At 42.7% G+C, this 22,475-nt stretch overlaps 1 protein-coding gene across 1 annotated transcript in view; it reads right to left on the reverse strand.

Moving 5' to 3' along the window:
• MANEAL (mannosidase endo-alpha like) overlaps positions 1–22,475 on the reverse strand; it is a 205,308-nt gene that overhangs the window by 84,291 nt on the left and 98,542 nt on the right. Inside the window, exon 3 of the mRNA XM_085647889.1 lies at positions 14,282–14,391. Within this exon, the coding sequence (XP_085504015.1) occupies positions 14,282–14,391 (110 nt within the window). The remainder of the gene's footprint in view (positions 1–14,281; positions 14,392–22,475) is intronic.

Genomic DNA, 22,475 nt, shown 5'->3' on the forward strand with positions numbered 1-22,475 from the left:
TGCTGGACTATCTATCCTGGGCGGCTCGGTTGAGGTTTTAACTTGTAAGCTTAACCATGGATTTTCGTTTACTATGGGGCAAAGAGGGTTGGAGGGTACTACTTGTTCCGTAAGCTTTCCCACGGGAGTCGGGTCCAGTCAGTCCACCATCTCCAAACACTCATATCTATTGGTGGTCTGTATGCCTCTCCAAGGTTCTCTAAAGGCTCGCTCTCCATTAAAACCAAAGTTACCATTCCAATCCCCCCAATCGCTCCCCCAGTCACGTCTGCCTACTCTGCGCCAATTTGCCTATATGTAATAGTAAACCTGGCAATGTGTCAAAACGTCATTCTTTCCCAGAGGAGTAATGAGGAGAAATATGTTTATTTGTCCTCGCTTTTCCTCTTTCTACGTGCGCCGCATTGTGCAGCAAACATAGAAAAAGGAAAAAGCCTCAGTTGATTGTTTTCGTGCAGGAAGGATTCCCTCCTTGCAAAAACACAATCCTGCCAGCAACACGGGCCTCCCTGCAACCATGGTGCAAAGGTGCCTGCAATGGCTCTTGGCATCCATTAATGCACCAGCTCAGAGAGAGAGCAGAAATACACCATATCTTAGTAGATATAGTGCGTTTGTCCCCTTTCCATTTGAAGCAGTGCAGCAAGTTGTCTTGCTGCGTTGCAATGCATCAAATGTTAGTAAAACTGCCCCGGAGTGTCCACTTTGTGACCACTGGTGTAGCAAGAGTGCTGTGAGCCCTGGTAGAAGCCAAGAAAATGCCCACCCCCCCACCTATCTACAGGTTGGGTCTTAAATACAGAGATAATTGTGGCTTTGTGGGCTCTGGTGCCACTGCACCCGTTGCACTATCATTAGCTGCTCCCGTTTGCAAACAGTAACCACCTGCCCCTGGCAGTCAAGAACCATTCAATGCGTCAATCTTTTTCGACCACAAGAACAGCTAAAAATCAATGGTGCATTTCTTTCCGAGTCACAAGGATTGGCGGTGCCCTTTTAACACCATGCAGGCCCTGTGACTCACAAGAGCTCGTAAATGGCTTGCATTGTGATTGGAAGTGGTAATTGTTAATTGCAATACACATAGCTGCATTGTGAGCTAGTAATTTGCATTCTCAAAGAAAGCTGCACTGGCTCGGAGAATGTCCTTTTCTGAATCTGTCCACTTGTGTATTGGGGCAGAAAGGGGGAATATAAGATTGATGGAGTTGAATTTGTGATTGATCAGGATTGCAGAGTCGGTTCTTTTCTTGATATCCTGAAGGGACTTGCTGGTCCCAATGGAGGCGAGTGCAACATGATTCATGTACCCGATTTTTGGGACGCTGCCTGCATCCACATGTGTACTTATTAAATAAAGGGCACAGAAGGAGAGACTAAACTATTGAAATTGTCTGTGCGCCTTGTCCACCAATGAAAGATGGATAAGAATTCATACCACCATCGACAGCCCCTTTTACTTTAATTAGATCTCAAGACATAGCGTTATCACTTCAGGCGAATGGTGCCATCTGCTCGAGGACACTTCAAACCCAAGACAATACAAACATTCCTCTCATAGAGCTGCCCAAGGTGATCCAGTGGACATTGTAAAGATGCATGAAATTCAGAGACAGTGCCACCGAAGAGATATATTTTCGTATTTCCTTTTATCAATTTTAACCCTGTGGTGTCATCACTAAGCCTCATATGAGGAACAAGCAAAACCAGCAGACAAGCGTTTCCCAAACTGTGGGTAATGACCCACTGGTGGGTTGCAAGTTGATTTTTGGTGGGTAGCGAAAGTCCTGGTCTGTATGTAAGTAATATTTTAATTGATTAGCCGTTTGTGCACCAGTGCAAAGGTGCTGAATGATGTCCCTAAGTTCGGTTTTAAAACAATCCCTTGCAAGTATTCGCTAGCATGGCTGTGAGTGAACCTGACAGTATTTGACGCTTCTGGTTTTTTATTCACAAAGCCATTTTATTAGAGAATGTGCTCACTATACGTGAGCGTACACAGCCATACCACCTGCATATGACTTACACATAAAAAATGATTGGGAACATGGATGTGGCATAACAGCCGGAGCTGCCAAATTTGAAGCTGGAGAACCTGGTTCATGTCCAAATTACTTAATCTTCCTTTCTTAAAATAAACTTTATCTGACCTTTTGTAATGTAATCTGATGCTCATGTATAGAGCTCCAATGGCCTTGGTTTGTGCTATATAAAACTACGATATAAATATTTATATATATTAGGGGTGGGCGGAATTTGCGGAATTAACCTTCGCAAATTATCGCGAGAATGTTTAAAATTATCGCAAACAAGCAGAAATATCGCGAAGATGCGGAAGTTTTTTTCCGGCATGTTCGCGAGATTTTCTGCATGGTTGCGGGTCGCCAACTTACCCATGTGGTTGCTTGCGGGCGCGGCCATCTTGATTTGAGTTGTTCTCGCGGTGCATGATCGCGAGAAGAAAGACGTGATCGCGCGACGCATGACGTCACTGCGGGCGCGAACTGTCGCGAGACAGCGCAAATGGCTAAAAACAATACAACATCTCATGGAGAACGCGACCGGATCAAGAAAACTTGTCGGCGAACGCAGGGATTCAGGTAAGGCGATCGCGCGCGCGCGAGAATGTATTATTTTACAGCGCGAGCAAGAAACAAATTATCGCCAAGCTGCGGAAACCGGAATTTTTGACATTTTCGCGCTCTCCGCGGAACGCAAAAATGTCAAATTATCGCAATTTCCGCGAACGGAACGAAATTTTTGCCCAGGCCTAATATATATATGGAGTCCAAAATGCACTCTAACACAAAATTTGATATGTGACCTTACCCTGTACACTGCTGCAGAAGGGTTTTTTCAAATTTGCTAAAATCACAGCTATCAACACCAACATCTTTCAGAAGCCTTGTGATTTTAGTGAACAGATACCTCAAGCCAGCAACCCACCGTAGCGCAAAAAAGGCGCCAAAGCAGTAATAACTAATCCTGAGAGTAGACTCAGCATGTAAGGAGCCTGGTTAATGCAATTAAGGCTGCCATCCTTACAGGGAGAAAAGCCAGATTTTTAAGGCCTTCCTGAAAGGAGTATGCAACTTTATGCAGGTCAGATGGTGGGGGAAGGAATCCCAGAGTCTAGCCACAGTGACAAAAAATACTCTGCCTCCACAACTTTTCATGCTAAATCTGGGAATGACAGTTAGATCACGGGCTGCCAAGCAAAGATGTCTACTGGGGGAATGCCATTGGAACATGCTTTGATTCCACCGGGCTGGCACTGTACAGGACTTTATGAACAATGCACAGAGATTTAAAAGTAATACACTTCTGTACTGGAAACCAGTGAAGTTCAAGCAGTCCTCTCGAGACCACTGATGGTTGGGGATGTCTAAGATCATCCTTGCTGCTGCATTTTGCACCATTTTCCGCTTCGATTGACCTGTCCTATTGGTATCAAGATAGAGCGCATTGCAGTAATCAATTCTGGAAGAAATTAGTGCTAAGGCTACATGTTTCTGAGCAGGAAGAGGAATAACTGGAAATATGTTCTGCAAGGTTCTGATAATCCAGAAACAAGACGCCACAGTATGATTGACCAGGAAGTCCCAAGACAGGTCACAATCCAGAATAACTCCTAGATTTTTCACTGAGTCCGTTGGGGTGGGTAGAGTCCCCGGGCTACTCAGCTGCCAATTTGTGTTCCATAGAGATAGTTGGCTCCCAAAAATCAGCACCTCTGTCTTCTCACAGTTCAACTTTAGGCAGTTCTTGCCCATCCATATGGCCTCCATCTTCTCAAGCAGTTATTGAAGTTGGCTGCAGTGGCATTCATGTCTTTAGAAATAGACACAGTAATCTGTGTGTCATCAACATACGACATGGTCTGCAACCTAAAAAAGTGTATAAGTTTGGGTAGTGGGGGAAAAGTATAAAATAAACAGTATAGGGCTCAGGGAGGAACCCTGAGGAACCCCACATAGCAAGGAGAAAAGGTCAGATTTAAATTGATTTACAATCACAATCTGTGATCTGTCCATAAGGAACCAGGTAAGTAGTTTCAGCACCATATCTCCTAAACTCAAATCCTGTAAGCGTGCAGTGAGTAGGATGGGAGAGATGGTGTCAAAGGCCACGGATAGATCCAAAAGAATCAGAGCTGTGGCTTGCCTGTGTCAACAGACACCTAATGCTGTCTTTTGCAGATACCAGGACAGTTTCTGTTCCATGATTGCTTCTGAAATCGAACTGTGAGATGTCCAACAATCAATGTTTCTCCACATGGATTATCAGATGCTGGTTAAGATGTTTTTCTAGGATCTTGGCCGGCATTGGAAGCAAGGAGATGGGGGTGATAGTTCTTCAGGTCACTTGGGCAGATCAATATTTTGGCCACAGTCCAATTTTGGAGAGCGTGGTCAAAGTTGTGACGCTTACAAACAATTGCTGGTATTACTTCAATAAATCACTTTAGTATGCTTTAGTTCGTTATGATGCCTAGTGCACCTGTCTTTGTGAAAGGAGATCGAATGTGTGTGAATACGCTATAGAGGGTTACCCAAAAGAGCACTTAGATTAACAACTTTCTTACATGCCTCTTTATTAATCTATTCCACTTGTTGGATCCTATTGGGGTCTTGAATGAATTCAACATTGAAAGACCACCCTAGTAATATTACACAAAGCATGATTCTACAGAAATTGGATCAGTCGATAAGAAACTGAGATTCCATGCAAATTTGTGAGGTACATGTCCGACCGCTTAAAATTCCCATTTTAGTGAGAGACTGCAGGAGGGAGGAGCAGCAGTAAAGTAGGTCTCATTGACGCCTTTGCTTTGGCATCACCAGAGAAGGCTCCTCTGTTTGAGAGAAGGGGCGTCGCCCCCCACAGGGCAGAGCTGAGAAATAAAATGTTAATAAATTTATTTCATTTTTATTTTTGAGCAACTGGCCCTTCCTGAACTGAGTGACAGGCCGGGGTGGGGCCAGTGCTGCCATGCCGAGTGGTAGCAGCAGGGAGCTGTGTGCTTTAAAATGTGAATGTCTGTTTGGCTGGCCGTCTAGCAATGGCCAGCCAGACACAGGCATTTTAAAGTTCTCTAAAATAGCTGTATCAGACAGCTAGGTTAGAGAAAGCGCAGGCCTCCAGCGCTCTTAGGAGCCCTGAGAGAGGTCGCTCCAACAAATCCTGGTGCTGCTCTCGTGCTGTGAGAACAGCACCAGGTTGGTGCTGTTTCCTGGTCCCGCGTTGGAGCCTGCCTGGAAGGGAGCTGACCGATGGAGGAGGATGTCTTGTTGCACCTCAAGGTAAATGTTTGATTACATTTGTCTTTTTTAGTCCCTCCTCCCCCTCCCCGCCACCCCAGGGACATGGCATCTGCCTCTGGGCATCACTGTATCCTTGTAATGTAATAAGAGAATAGAGTATTGTATCTCTGCTATAGGAGTCATGCATGGCCTGGGGAAGTGAAAAAGGGGCAGTGATCAAATACAGAGATGCTGCCTTAAGCATCAGGGGAGCAACCCTGGCGGCTTTGAAGCACTTCACTGGCCTAGCATTTGTTGAATAAGATTAATAGCTATCCCACTCCCTAGGTAGAAAAAGTACTTGCATAAGGTGTGTGCCTTTTGTGAAGCATATGTGTTTGGTGGAGATTTAAAGTCATCCTAAATTGCTTTGGCATACTTGTCTATTATGTTGTGGTGAACTTTGAACACACTGCATAAAAACTGTAGAAACACCAGCTGCCAAAAATGACATTAAATAATGCTGTGCATTAAACGTGTTTAGTATCTTTGTGTTTTTAGAGTACTTTTTGCCTGTTCCATTTTTGTGTACCCATGGGACTGTGTGGACTGAATGTCTGCAGGCTGTGCAGAACATGAGAAGCAGGAACATTTAAAAAAATATTTTTACCTACTGGCACGCTCTTCCTACATACTGTGAGAAATAGGGTTGTAAGTTGTCTAGGGAGGGAGCCCTTTTCAAGCAACAGCCACAATCAATGTCAGGGTGAACCACAAAAGTCAGTACATTAACCTGTGCTTAACCCTCGGGTAGTGTGGTACAAAAACTGTCAGGCTTAACTTAGAAGCAATGTGTAAATTATTTATGCAGCACTTAAGCAGTAATAAATTGAAAACACAACAGAAGAAAAATCCCACACCAATTTAGAAAAATAGAGTACTATTTAATAAATTATTTGATACCAAAGCATCAAAAATCCAATCAGCAGACCTGTAGATACGCAATTTTGAAGATTTAAAAGTATAGCACCTAAAAGCACAAAGCATCAACTGTGGTTATCTAGTTGCGCTGGACCAGGACAAACTCACAAATTTGGGCCGACATTAATGGGCTGCGGGCTGCATACAGGGACCAGGTTCTTCCCACTGAGGATTGTACATTATGTCCTTGATGTGGGGTGTTGAGTGACGCTGCAAGGTTTTGAGTCAAGCTGGGGCACGCTGTCTTGGTTCTGATGAGGAGCTGCAAGGGCTGCGATGCGAGGTCCTGTGTCAAGTTGTGTTACATTGTGTCAGTCCTGAGGTAACCCATAGGTGGGTAAGGAAGCATCCACTCTGATGCCAGCCAAGGGATCAGGACCTGGGGGACACCTATTGGGGATCAGGACTCAATCCAGTGGAGGCCAGCAGCAGGGCACATGAAGGTCCAGTTCAGTCCGGGTAGCTGGGCAGATGCATGACAGGTCTCTGGTCTGGAGCTTAAGAAGCAGGTCCAATCTTCCTACCTGAGGTAGTAAGGCAGTCCTTCGTGTGGCAAAGCAGCTGGGCAGTCCTTCCAGCAGCAGGGCAGCAGAGCAGTCCTCCTTCTGAGTCTTCCACAGGCCCAGGAGTGATCTGAAGATTGAGTCTGAGGGTCATACTTCTATACCTAGTGCTAGCTTTGAAATGGGGGAAGCTTCTGGAGTTTCCCCCCACAGAGGTGTTTGTCATTTCCTGCCTCCCTGTCCTGATCCCAGTCTGTCTGTATTCACAATAGACTAATGTGATGTTCTCTGTGAGTGAGCTGAGACAATGTCTTTAAAGTGCAAGTGTTACAGGTGACATCTCAACCCCCCTCATCAAGTCCGGCTGGCGAATCCTGCCAACACTCAGGTCCTTTATTGCGATAATATATGGGCAGAACACACAAAAGCCAACTTCCAACTACACCTAGTCACATGACCCAAGAACCAGGCTGCAGGCACCATATGGTTAGGACAAGAAAATGGCAACTTTTTGAAAGTGGCATTTTCAGAATTGTGACTTCAAGTCAAGTCAAGTCAAGTTAATCTTTATTCGGTTATTAGTACAAAATAACCATAAAAGTACAAAGACAAAATTACACATATAAAAAAATTACAATTATAGTACCACATATAATAAAAAACCGAGTAAGTTCAGATCTCAATTGTTTTCCGTAATTTAAAAACATTTTTAAGGAATGAGGAAATAAATACGACAGTTAAAATATTATCAAGTTTCTGTACAGCTAAAAAAGCAGGGCGACACCGATTAATTTCCATCATTTTTAGCAAAGGAACAACAAACATTTGTCTTGGTCTGGTATAAAATTTACAAAAGAAAAGTATATGCATATCTGATTGTACTGATAAATCATCGCAGGGACATTTGCTCATAATTTTTGACCAATTATTCATAACTGGAAAGCTGAGTGATCTGAATAGTAGATTAAATCTAAAACGTGTCACTAAAAATCTTTCATAATCACTCGTTTGTAACTTTAAGTATGGCTGTAAACTATTGCAAATTACAATTTGCTCGTGAGCTACTACCGTAGATTTCTTAAACTCTGTTCTAGCTCTGGTCTCTTGCAAATAGGTCATACATCTATCTTTTAGACATTTCCTAGAAATATTACAAAGAGAGGGCGGGTCAGTATAATAATCCCCTAGCCCTAATAGCATAAGAAAATTATTAATGTAATTCAGCCATCTAATTTTCCCACACTTCTCTAGGCCCATTGCATTTTCCATAATCTTTCGGTTTAAACCAGATTCATCTGCGGTCCATATTCTATGCCATAATAGTACTGGTGCAGTTTTTATTATATCTTCTAAGTATGGTTCCCCTAGTTCTATATGGCAAGCATATGTTGAAACACTCTGTGGGACGCCTAGGAGATATTTCATAAAATTGTTTTCGACAACTTGTAATATGCTGACGTTTGCATATCCCCATAGGCCTGCCCCATAAGTGACGATAGCTACACAAGTTGCTTTGTAAACAGTCAATATTTCCTTAATTGGTTTCCTCCCTATTTTCCGACTAAAATTTTTTAAAGCCATGATAGATTTACAGTACAGCAGTTTCCTTGTCTTAATTGTATTGTTCCATAGCCCAGAGCTATCAATTAAGACCCCTAGATAGGGAAATGTTAAGGTGTCCTCTACTGGGGTAGTTCCAATATAAATTGCTTTTTTCCTCCTCTGTGCACCCGACCCACAGTGCATGGTGAATGTCTTAGAACAATTTATGCTTAAATCAAGCTGATTCATAAAATCCGAAAAGGAAGTAACTACTCTTTGCATGGCCTGCGGTGTTCTAGCCATCAGTACCGCGTCATCTGCATATAACAGAATCGGGATTGATCTATTTCCTACCATTGGCACATCCCTACACTCTGTTATCAGTGTCTTTTCCACGTTGTTAATATAAAGTGTAAAAAGAAACGGCGCCAGGACACAGCCCTGTCTCACACCCCTTCTGATTGCAAAAGATCTAGTGCATTCACCATTTTTCCCATATCTTACTCGGGCCGATGCTCCTGCATATAGATCTCTCAGGAAGTCAATAATCTGCTTATCCACACCCAGTTTGTCCATTACTAACCAAAGTTTGCAGTGTGTTACTGAGTCGAACGCTGAGGTAAGATCCACAAAAGTTAAAAACATTCGTCCCTCTTTCACTTTGGTATATTTTTCAATTAAAATATGCAAATTCAAACACTGTTCAATAGTACCAAGACCTTTCCTAAAGCCATACTGCAGGTCACTTAAAATATTAGCTTCATTAGCCCATATATGTAACCTATCTAAGATTACCCTTCCTAGAATTTTAATAGTAGAATCCAGGAGTGATATTGGGCGATAACACTTGCAGTTTTAACGGTCGCCTTTTTTAAAAATTGGGACTATCAGGGATTCACACCACGATGGGAGGAGGCCTTTTTTCAGAGTGGCATTAAACAAACGTGTAAGGATTGGTGCCCAGAGTTCCTTGTTATTTTTAAATAGGTCAACAGGGACTCCATCAGGGCCAGGTGCTTTTCCCGCCAAACTTGCATCAATACATTTCTGCACCTCTGTTATTGTTATTTCAGGTTCAAGTTGAATACTCCTCTGTGCACGATCTCTCAATTGGTTATCATCATTAGTACTAACCCTGTGAACCTGTACAATGGAATACAACTTAGTAAAATATTCGGCCCACTCACTCTCGGTGATTGCTACATCTAGTGGGTCCGTATCACTGAAATTTAGAAAGGGGGCATTAACAACTCTCCAGAATGAGGCAGAATCTTTACTTAACGAGGCGTCACATAAAGCATCCCATGCTTCCTGCTTTAATGCATTTTTCCTATTTTTAAGGGTCTGCTTATAGACACCCCTACACTTCCTGATTAAGTCAGCATCCTTCTCTGTAGCATGTATAGCATGCTTTAGACTTCTGTAAGCCTTTGTACATTCGGAATCAAACCACCTCTTCTTCCTTGTGTTCCCTCCATTTGTACCAACCCACAATAACTTCCTTGTTTGGGCAATAATCAATGAAAAATTACTAATAAAATCAGAATCATTGGCCTTTACATCTGTACATACATAAAATTGAAGCAACATGCTTTTAATTAGTTTCTCCTGGAAATCTATGGGGCAAATTTTTGTCCACTTCAGAGCATAGCCATTTTTACGGGCCATAACGATGTTATCTATTATCACTTTAGATTTGGTCCTACCACGACATTTCTTAAATCCCATGGTTATTTTAAAGCTTAAAGGGAAATGATCACTAAGTGGGCAGTCCAGGATTCTATAGTTCTGGATCATATCCCTATGTCTAGAAGTCATTAAAGCATAATCAATAGTTGTATTTGCCCCTCTGCCATTAAACGTTGGTAAAAAGGGGATTTCCGGGCTAATCAGCTTATTTACAAAGTCCAGATCATTTTCAAATATTAATTCATTTAAACAATCCCCTCGTCCAGAATGTTCAAAATGACTAGAGCCAATGTCTCTATCTAATTTTATCCCACATAGCCCATTCTCACCACTCCTGCATATTTGGCAGTTAAAGTCTCCTACCCAAATAATACAGGTATCCTCTGTCCTCCGCCCAGTTGCTGAGGTGATGTTACTACCTAATAATCTAAAAACATCCATTAGGTCTTCTCCTTGGATGTTATCATAAAAGTTAATCAAAATTATGGAAAACCCCTTGTTAACTGTGATCCTTATGATATGATAATATACAATATTAAAAACTAACTCAGTTTTAACTCCTGCTAACAAGTTCGAAACATACGTACACAAACCTCCTTTAGCCCTACCATAAACTGAGCTGACCGCTGGGGAAAAGAATGTTTTAAATCCATTAATGTGTATAGGTTCAGTTGTCCATGTTTCCTGGAGGCTAATTACATCAAAATTGCCTACCAGTTTTTCCCAGTTTTCATTGCCCACTTTGGACCTCAGTCCTGCGATGTTCCAACTCATAAGAGACCAAGCCTCCCCACTAGATTGATCATCCTCTAAATCATTACTACTATCAAGAGGTATTTCCTCACCACAAAATACTTCAAATTGTGGACTATCACTAATAGGGACCACCTTAGCTGTCTCTATTTCGGCGGAGGTATTCCGAGGCCCTTGGTCCCTTGTCTTATAACTTTTGAGAATATTCAAATCAGTGGGTCTGTTGTCTCCCTTGAGTCAGTCAATATCTTCTAGCCCCTGCAGGATCTGAAATCTATTTGCTAAAGGGATTTTAAAATTTGGGCTAACATTACCTCTATGTCTGAACCTATATTCTCCAGAATGCCAGGTATCATCTCTCCTTAAATCCATTAACGGGTAAAAGTAGGTTAGATCTAAAGTATGAATTCTGCCAGTATTAAAGTTTGGTTCCCATTGACAAATAAAACTCACAGCTCTTCTGTCCCTCAAGTTTACGATAATACAATCTCCTTGAATATCTTTATGCCTCTGTCCAATCCAGTGTACCCTCCTAACATTTAGAATTTCTACACGAGTTTGTCCAGGCAATGGCCTATTATGATTCAGCCAATAAATTACCTTATTCTTGAGTTCCTGATAGTTTTCTACCTTTCCGTTACTCAACTCTGGTACCCCGGTTAGCACTACGGTATAGGGTAATGACTGTGGAGGGAGGTCAATATGTATTCTCTTATCCTTATCATTTTGATTATAGACTTTTTGGTCTGCCATTCCCTCCTTCTCATCACATCCCTTACCTTTCTCTTTTTCAATTCTTTTTCCACCAGTATCTATTTTATTCGGCATATTTGTCCCCGTAGGTAGAATAAGGGGTGCATCATCCTTATTGCTCCTTTCAGGTAAAGTCGCAGGTGCTAGTGTGTGCGGTACATTAATAGCGACATCGTCTGTATTAGTAGTACTTAATGCAACTTTAGATTTAATTAATGCACTAAAATGTTCCAAAGTTTCTAGAGTACCTGCCCCTTGCTTTTCTAAGCCCTCAATTTTATCAAAAAGGGTCTTTAATCTTCCTACCACTGGCAATATCAAGGACTTCATTACCTGCTCTATTTTTATCATGAAGTCTACCAAATCACTCAATGTAATGGCTTCTTGTAGGGTGGAGTTATCTTCAATACTATTTAATGACTTTCTTTTGACTCCGTTCTCTTGGCGGGGGGGGGTAAAACAAATTTCTTATTTTTCCCTTTTGGTTTCCCTTTCTTGCGCACAGTCTGCGCCACTTTTGTTTTTGGTCTACTCTCCTGTATCTCCTGCAGGGAGGTTGCACCAGTTGTCGAACCCACAGTGTTTATATCTTCATTTTCACAAACAATTATCTCCTCCCTATGATCAGACACATCGTTTGTATTAGATTGTCCCTCACTTAATCTAGGAGTTAAAGACAACCTATTTTCTCGATTCATAAAATCATCAGGAGGTGTACTTTGCGAGATTACAACACAGTTCGAGTCCTTGACCGGGAAATCCGCATAAGAGGCCATTAATATAGATTCTTGTGATAATTGCATACTCAGCATAGCATTAGAGTGATCCTCTGTGTCCTGTTGCTGTTGCGCTAGCAAACATAGGCTAGGAGGTAGTGATAGCCGCCTCTCGGTGCTCTCAATCGCATTGGCGACTACCCCAATTGTTTTTTGCAACATCCTGTCTATTGCTGTTAGACTTGGAAGAGAGGTCTTGGTTGGGGCTTTAGTTTTGACAGATGAGCGAGTGGCCATCCGTGTAGTTTTCCCCATTATTCACAATCAACATACGCTCAGTATATACACTTAAACCCTTAGATTAAGAGAGCAGCTAAATACCTGTGGAGCAAATCAAGGGGGGTGGCCCAGCCCAGCCACGGTCTGCCCCGGACGGCCACAGACGGCCCGCCCTTTGCCCGGGCTTAGCCCGGCGCTGCCCGCGCGCGTCCCGCGACGCGGGGGCTGAGTTCGAATTTAAGCGCCTCCGTGCGCGAAAGTGACGAAAGCGGACTTCCGCCGCTAAGGCTCCTGGGGGCTGTAGTCCCTCCTACGCTCTGCGGCCGCGATGTGATGGAAGTGCGGCGGCGGCAGGAGGGCTGCGTAGATGGCCAACAACAGCAGCAGCACCGGGACCAGGTAGGGAGAAAGACACCAAGTGTGGCAGGGAACCGCAAAGTTCTGAGGACGCCCGCTCTGCCGGGGCTGAGTTCGAATTTAAGCGCCTCCGTGCGCGAAAGTGACGAAAGCGGACTTCCGCCGCTAAGGCTCCTGGTGGCTGTAGTCCCTCCTACGCTCTGCGGCCGCGATGTGATGGAAGTGCGGCAGGAGGGCTGCGTAGATGGCCAACAACAGCAGCAGCACCGGGACCAGGTAGGGAGAAAGACACCAAGTGTGGCAGGGAACCGCAAAGTTCTGAGGACGCCCGCTCTGCCGGGGCTGAGTTCGAATTTAAGCGCCTCCATGCACGAAAGTGACGAAAGCGGACTTCCGCCGCTAAGGCTCCTGGGGGCTGTAGTCCCTCCTACGCTCTGCGGCCGCGATGTGATGGAAGTGCGGCAGCGGCAGGAGGGCTGCGTAGATGGCCAACAGCAGCAGCACCGGGACCAGGTAGGGAGAAAGACACCAAGTGTGGCAGGGAACCGCAAAGTTCTGAGTGACTTAAAATACGACATCACCATTTTATGAAGGTTTTAAATTACAATTTCTCAGACACCTAAACATGACAGTACTATGTGCTCCCAAACAAACGTTATCATTTATTAAATGTACTAAGGCAACCCAATATTATCCTATGGGAGAGGTAGGCCTTGCAATAGTGAAAAACGAATTTGAGAGTTTTTTACTACCAGGGCATGTAAAACTTAAAAGTACATATCCAACTTTTTAAATGCAATGCACCCTGTCCTATGTACTGCTATGAACTGCTTAGCGCCTACCTTAGGGGTGAATTATAGAATTGTATGTAATAATAAGGAAGATTTATGGCCTGGCAAAAGATTTATTTGCCAAGTCGAAATGACAGTTTAAAACTGCATACTCAGGATGCAATGGCAGGGCTGACACATGGTTTCTAAGGGCTACTTAAGTGGGTGGCACAATAAGTGCTGCAGGCCCACTTGCAGAATTTAATTTACACGCTCTGGGTACATGTAGTACCACCCTACTGGGGACTTACAAGTAAATTAAATGTGCCAACTGGGTGCAAGTCAATTTTACCATGTTAACATGGAGCGAGCACAAGCACTTTAGCACAGGTTAGCAGTGGTAAAGTGCACAGAGTTCTAAGGCCAACAAAAACAGATTCAGAAAACAGGAGGGGGTGAAGGCAAAAGGTTTGGGGGTGAACCTGCAGAGAGGACCAGGCTCAACAAATATGATTTGTTGCTGTTTTGGTCCTTATGCTATATTTTCACCACCACTAAGAAGCAATAATAGTCTAATGCCTTAACCCACCAGTACCCTTTACCACTTTCCAATGGACACAGTTGCTCAGCTGAAAGGTCTCCGTTTAATAAAAACAATAGCACTTACAGTATGGGTCATTGTTGTAGCTACATACCTTTATGTTGTACGCATGCGCAGCATCCAGAATGAGTGGCACCAGGTCATCAGTGGGCTCCCCGTTATCATCTGCCAAGCCGGGTGGAAACCAAGCCAGCACGAGCACACCTGAAACACAAGATCAGGATTATATGTCAGGCACCGCAGGTCACCCATAGAAGCAACCCTTTCCATCCTCATTAAGGAGAAACGGCGTCAGTAATATGCATACTTGGGTTTCTTATACTTTCTTATTTATTCAAAGAAAGGAAGGATAAACAAACACAGAGGGTCATGGAGGGTGAAAGGTGACACTTCGATGATTCTTTTGTGTGCTCCCTGTTCAATGTTAATTTGGAATCTGCTTGGAGAGGATTGCTTGTTGGTTAAACCATTGGCAATCTTTGCACTAGCATATACTTATTGTAATATTAGAAAATACGGAGTGCTGAAATTATTTTCAAATTACTTCCAAATGTAATTTTTGGAATCTGTGAGGTCAGTTTTCTGTGGTCGGTGATATTGGGTGTGCGTGTTCAGTATCACTCATTTTTTAAAGGTAGACCATAAACACTCTGTGTCTAATAAATGCAGCTATAAGGCATAGAGTCAATGTGTTTATATGTAAATGATATGGTTCAGTCCTTGTACTGTGCCTGGACAGGTTGCAATCTGGAAGCCATTACCATAACTCATTTAAAGCCCCTCTCTGACTTTGGCCTGCCCCTTCAATCTCGGTCCAACGGGAATATATTCACTTGTTTTTATGTACTACAGTTTCCAAAAAGCACTGCCGAGTAGGCATGAAAACCTGACAACCACTGTACAATAATTTCAGTTCTACTAGTTCTGCTGTGAATCAACAGTGGATTCTCTCTTCCAAGCGCCATTTGAGAATCGGATTTGGACCCAAGGGCACGGACTGGCGCTAAAGGGCAGCAGGGCTTTTCCCAGGCACCTGGCAGGGCGTGGGGCACGTTTCACTCCTGGTGGGGGGGCAGTTTTGTTGCTGGGGTTCGGTGACCATGTTTCATACCTGCCAACTCACATGGAGCCACCGTGTGACACACGATATCGGCTCCCATCACACGGATTTCCTGTGAGAAGCCGATTTCACATGGTGGCAGGGAAAACGAGCTGAAAACCGCTGTAAATAGAAGTTTTCCAGCCCGTTTCTTGCGGCTACGAACTGCTAACGTCCATTAAGGGGTGAGATTGTTCCTCAAGTTGGTAGGTATGGTATTTCCTACCTGCAGGGCTAATAAATAAACAACACAAACGTATAGCTTTAAAGTGTTTTCCAAAACCATTTTTTTTTTGCATTTGGCTGGTTCCTGCCTCATGCAGGGCTGTCACCCGCAGCGGTGAACTTCAGGGCTTTGTGGGGCACAGGGGGAGAGGCGTTTGGTATTGCATAGCTCACAGAGTCCAGTAGATTTCAGATAAAGACTTTTTCAAAGTTCAAAGACGTTTAATCCTTTATAATGTGATTTATGTAATGCATTTTAGTTTAATATATGAAATTATACTATTGCATTGAGTGTCAGTTAGAGGCGACAGACTCTAATCATGAGCTTAGAAATAAATATTCATACTGTAACCACAGCCCTGTTGACAAAGCAGTCAGTGAACAAAGAGGAAAGCTGTTTTTTGTAACATACGCAGGCTAGGCTGTTACTATAGATGGAACAACATTATAGACTTTTGCTTTTGTGCAGCGCATGCCTAATAAGATGTGTTTAGGATGTTCTCATATGGTGATGAAAAAACACAGGCACTGTGAAAAAAGAAGTTCCTTAAGATCACAGAATGTGGTCAAGTAGAAGCTGAGATTCATGCAAGGTTTATGTGCAATCCAGCCAGTAAATTGTTATCTCAGTCCCTCTTCCAGTTTAGATCGAAGTGTAAATGTTTTGTGCTCAATTCTTCCAGGTGATAAATCAGTGCACTGTGTTAAATACATCCAGGCTAGGCATGCTTCATAGGGATTGGTGGTAGTAGTGTTTTGAGGAGGGTGATGTTTTAATTTGAAAGCTGAAATAAAAACGAGATGCCTACCCTTGGTCAGTGCATTGAGACTATTTGCTAGACATTGTTAAAAAAAACTCACAGTCTTTATTCATTGGCATCCATCTATGAAGTAGTTCCTCTATCCACTCCTCACCATCAAACTATTTATTCATCGTGCTCACAGCCCTTTCTTCAATCCTCATCCATCCATTCAATAGCTGGACAATGTCCGATAATGAAAAATGTGTAGGAGAACATCACATTTGCAATATTTTTCAATAATTTCTTGAGGTGTTCTTGGGGTGATCTTGGGTAACCCAGTATGTTGGTCCAATGGGTACACAGTAGGGTTTCCTAGCCTCTGCTCCCTGGCCTTCCAGATCCTACCCGCTTCTGCCGTTACTACTATTGTCAGCTCCACATCATCTCTACATCATCCCACTGCACTTTAGTTTGACATTGCCTGATCTTAATGCCAATAAAATAAAGCCCTTTACATGAAACATTTTATATACACATACATAATCAAAACTGTACTTAGTTTGTTGACCACAGAAGGATTAAATGCTCTGCCCACCCTTCTGTGATCTGAACCTGTGTTCCCTGATTTATTTTACGGATTTACCACGGAAGACCTAGAAGGCATGTCATCCAAGAATCCCCTTCGGAAGCCTTTGTCACCTGACGTTCAGAGGTCTCCTGGGAATCTGAATCTCTGAACCAATATAATCAAGTCACACCAGAAGGTTAGAGGTGCCAGTTCTTGTTTTGTCAATGTATCTTGTATGTTTGTTGGCATATGTGACCGGAAACACTTGGGGATGCTTTCAGCCATGTATGTGGATTCAAAGAAGCACCTGGAAGGCGAACGTATCTACAATATACACATTTCAACAAGTGTTGGCATTGTGGTGACTGTTGTGAAAATGTGTGTGGACGAAAAATACAAAAGGGTGGAAAACGTGTGCAGTACGATATAAAAATAAGGCCACAGACTATGAATTCTGCTAACAAGCAACACACTGAGATTGTTTAAATTAAATAATAGAAATTATTGGTGGAATATCATCTGCAATATGCATACTATAAGCAACACTTTAAAAAAAACGAATTGCTTGTGCTTCATCCTGCAGAAGGAGCACTCATTCACAACTGATTGCACCGAAACATTGCTAAATGTCATGTTTTTTTCACTAGAACCTTTTGTGATTATTCATGTACCAGTGATGTAAATGATGTTACCATTTTTATCCACTATCCACTAGTACCACACATTAGTCTTTAATACATTCCAGTGTGTTCTACAACTTCATTGGGCTGAAACATGTGCCAACTTAGAATTTGAGTGGTGTTATTTCCCAAGGTGTACAGTTTGTGGACTGTCATGTTTGATCACCTCAATTACACATCATACCTGCACATACTGCCCCCTAATCTACAATTTGTTATGCACACCAACTTTGGCTCAGTAGAGTATTTTGATTGCGTATGCAGTTTTATGAAATGACTACTTATTGTAGCAAAAATATAGTTGGGTGCCAGCTCAACAATATTTATGCATATACCATTACAACTAAAACAGCATTATGCATATGGAACCTTTATAGTCCTTGCACTAGGATACTGAGTATCACCGTGAACTTCTTTAAATGGATGCAAATTGTAGGTGTAGGGCCACCCCGTGTGTAAGGACCTAGGCTTTGGGATCTGGTGTAGAAGAAGGGGATATTATTGAAAAACAAAAAGCCTTATTTACAGTTTGAGGGATGGGACACTCAGTCACACTCTGGGGGTGTCGCCTCCGCCTTATGACAAAGTACACTACATTTTATGGCACTGGTAAAGCGAGGGACCGGATATCCGTCATGTTTTGACAATTCATCTTGACTGCCAAGCTCAAAAAAATGCTAAATGTTATTGAGGAAAACACAAGGAATATTTAATACGTTTTTTTAGGGGCCAATTATTTGAAATGGGAGTCGACTGACACAGGCTGGCTTCTTTATTGTTCATGACATTTACCCCCAAACCAGCCAGTAATAGTGCAGAAATGATACGTTTATTGCGATAGGTATATATAAACCACAATGCACAGTGCATACAAAATTAACACTACTTACAAAACGTATAAGAACTCAGAGTCAAGGAAGGTAATAAAAATATGCATAAATGAGAGAATTAACCTGTGCTGTTGTTTCTAAAAATAAGGATAAGGAACCCGAAATGCTCGCCTTCTGCTCCAACCGCGGTGGACTCTATTTCTGTTTTTGTTTGCTCTGATTTTTGTAAACTGACAATGGATCGCAGCTGGAGGCTGAGGCAAGGGATCGATCCGCCGAAAGCAACTGGTGCCCGGGTTCACAAGCAGGAACCTGCACTGTGGCAAGGCAAGGATCCGCTCTACATGCAAGGAAGACACAGGTATTCTGCAGAAGTGGCAAAGACTAAAAGAAGGGGGTCAGGGGGACTAGTTATAAGGTTTGATTAGAGACTGTCGGATCCTCAATGTTATTGGGGTGGGGGCGGGGCTGCTGTGTCTTACTTTATAGTCAGCAAATCAGGCCCTTTTGCTTTTCACGTTTTGCACAGGTCGATTCTCACTTTATATTTAGACGGGCTGTGAAGGGTGGCTGGGGGGCACACAGGAGTCTTTTTTTCCTGACAGCCAAGGAATGGGGATGCCTTTTTCCCAGGTGTTACGCGAGAGCGGGTGGGGAGGCGGCTGCATCTCTAGTTGTTTATTCTTGATACACTGATAATAATTCCTATTCCATTGTCTGTCGACATCCCCCCGCCCCGCCCCACCGTGCTTACGTGCACAAACCGCTGCTGCATTTAAAGATAGGATGCTGCTTCGGAAACTAGACCGCAATACTTTCTCATGCACCGCTCAGCAGGTCTCAACCCGAGGGGTAGCCATCCTAAGACTTTACCCCTTCGATTGTAAAGTTCTACAATTCGCTACTGAGCCACATGGCAGATGGGCAACCTCCCAGATCAAGGTGGCTAACCAAGTTTATACTATCTCTGCTATCTATGGCCCCAATAAAGGTGACCCAGAGCTGTTAGATGTGCTAAATTTGGAACTCACGCGGTGGCCCGGAGAGTAATTGGTTCTTGGTGAATTTAATTGTATCATGAGTTACAAGCATGACACAAAAAATAGAACTGCCACTCGGCACATGACTTAAACTAGGCAGTCTATTAAGGAGCTACTTAGAGCGCATGGCCTGGTAGACCTTTGAAGAATTCTTCATCCAGCCACCCCTGGGTATACATATTACTCCTTGGCTTATGGCCACTACCCCAGGATTGATATGACATTAGCCTCGCAGAGTTTGATCTGTGTTTCTTGTATTGAGCTGTGCCCCAAGATTACTTCAGAACATAATCCTTTATTGCTAACACTATTTTTGACTCCCAAAGTGAATCACAAAGATGGACTTTCCTTAGATCATATTATTAATTATGGCGTATATAAAAAGGATGAATATCCCGCTAGCAGAATTTATATCTCTTAATTTGAGCTCTTCCCCTCTTAAAATCACCAAGGACACCATGAAAAGTTCTGTGCGGGCAGTCACGGCACAGTTTACTTTTTAGCAAAAAAGATTCGTAAACGTCAAGTACATCTATTGTATTCTGAACTGCTATGGAGGGAGCAGAAACATGCTAGAGCGGTTCTAGAGAAGCATCCAAATGAGCTAAAGATACAATTTGATATGATAAAGTGGCCGAGCAGTGTCGAACGTACAAAGGCCGCTGCGGCCAATACTGCTAGTAGGGAGATTTTATTTGAATACGAGGAATAATTGGGAAGGTATTGGCTTACAAAATTGCTGAAAGCAAGAGTCAGAATACAGTTAAATGCCTTAAAAGCAAGGATGGAAAAAAGCACCATGGCTCCGATCATATGGGAAATGGAGTAGATATTAGCAGTTAATATTCCTAGGCTGAGCCCATTCAAGCTAGAGGCACTAGAAGATGCGATTACTTTGGAAGAGCTTAACGGGCCTATGATGAACTCTCCCCTCGAGGAAGGCAGCAAACAAGGATGCCTCACCGCCGGAGTTTTATAAAAACACTTATTGATACAGTGGCACCAGTCCTACTTATGGTCGACATTCATGTTGACCAAGGGGGTGATACTCCAGATTCCTGAAAGTAGAGTAATATAGTTTTCTTTCTCAAGAAGGATGTCAGCTGACAAGAAGGGGTCATATCGACCTATATCTCTAATTAATTGAAATGTTAAAATCTATGCTAAAGTATTGGCCTTGAGGCTGATGTGCTCGCAGGAGCATGGTTTTATCCTGCGTAAGGACACCATCAATAATATTAATATCACTATAGCATTATTTGATGCAGCGAACACTTTGGGAAAAATGTAGGATTGATATTATTAGATACCGAAAAGGCGTTTGGATAGGGTCTCTTGGCCTTTTTTGTGGATAACTCTGTGGTTTATGGGCATCAGGATGGGTATTTCAACTGGATCCATTGTTTATATCCGCACCCAGGGGGCCACGTGGTTTTAGCAGGACATAGTTCTTCAGTGTTTAAGTTATCTTGGCAGGGGGTTGCCCACTAGGCATTCTTTTGTTTGCCTTGTATGGGGAACCCTATCTGCGGCATATAGCCAAGAATCCTGGGATAATACAGGTAGTGCTGAACAGAATCGAGATTAAGATCAATGCTCATCTAGATGACGCAACTGTGTACTCATCCGCCAAATACGCAAACAATTCTCAATTATGCATCTACCGCAAAGAAACCACGCGTAGTTGGAGTGGCAACCTATTTAGAAGTGAAGATCACCTCTTCCATTAATAGCATAACAGACTTACATTATAAACAGTGGTTGCATCAGTCTATAGCTAAAATGCATTTATGGAATCAGCAACCAATTAGTAATAGACTGCTGAAACACCATCAAGACGAATATCCATCCTAAATTTCTCGATCTCTTCCATGCGATCCCCATCCGAGTGCCAGACTCTTTTTTTAGGACACTTGAAAGAGCAGATGGTAGCTTCAGATGAGGATACAAGAGGGCCAGGCGGGCTATTCCATTTTTGAAATTGCCACCTAATCAAGTGGGGTGGTCACTTCCTGACTTCAGGATTTATTTCTGGACCACTTTTGGATCTCATATTTGGCGCCTCCTCACAGATTGCCATACACTAGTTTATCAAATACTGGCTGGGGAAGAATGAAAGTTTTTTGTGTAGACTATTCAACCCTAATTATTTCAATAGGATACATTTTAAGTTAGTTACTGATGTTCAGAAAATATGGTGAGATATGTGTTTGGCATTTCAAGTTCAACCTTTACACTTTTACACCCTTATCTTGTGGAATCCATCTTTACCGCCTATTTTTCAGGATACTGCTTTTAGATCTTGGTATTTTAGCGGAGTTCAAATGGCAGGGCAATTATTCAATCATCAAGGTTTTTGTACCTTTGCTGGACTTCAATTAACACAATGTCTCCCCCAAAATAATTTCTTCAAATATCTATAGGTAAATAACTATTTTCAATGCAATGTTTCTAGTAATGCCATCAGTGAAGATTCAGAGTTGAAGTCATATATATATATATACATATATGTCTATCTATCTCTCTATCTCTATAAATATATATTCCAACCAATACCTCTTCATGGAGTTTAAATCAGGCTCAGACACAGCACAGGGTGCAGTTATAAACCACTCTATTTTATCCCAGTAAAGCAGCCATTGTGATGCGTTTCGGCCGAGGTACCAGCCTTTCTCACACATAGCAAGCACCATATTGCATTCGCTTTTCAAAAAGTTAAACGGTGCACGTGATATATACTCTAGAGATGGTAAACTACCTATTCAGAAGCTTTATCACATGATGACTGAACATAGAGAGGGTGATCTAAGTAGTCTTGCAGGTAAATAGAGCCTTAAGATCGGTCGACCGGTTCAGACGTTGGACATTAACGATTAAGGATGCTTTTCAAATCATTTCTTCTTCAGTACAACAATCTAGAATCCTCTGCATGAAAGAAGATTGATAAATGGGATACTAAAAGATCCGGTAAGAGGGGTCTTTGTCCAAGATGCGGGCTACATGCAGCAGACATAGTTCATATGTTTGCAAGCTGTCCACATTTAAAGCAATACTGCAGTGATATAGCCTAGCACCCGTCCCATCATTTACAATTCGATCTACA

This window comes from Triturus cristatus, chromosome 3_2 (genome assembly GCF_964204655.1).
Source record: "Triturus cristatus chromosome 3_2, aTriCri1.1, whole genome shotgun sequence".
NCBI classification, from domain to species: Eukaryota; Metazoa; Chordata; class Amphibia; order Caudata; family Salamandridae; genus Triturus; species Triturus cristatus.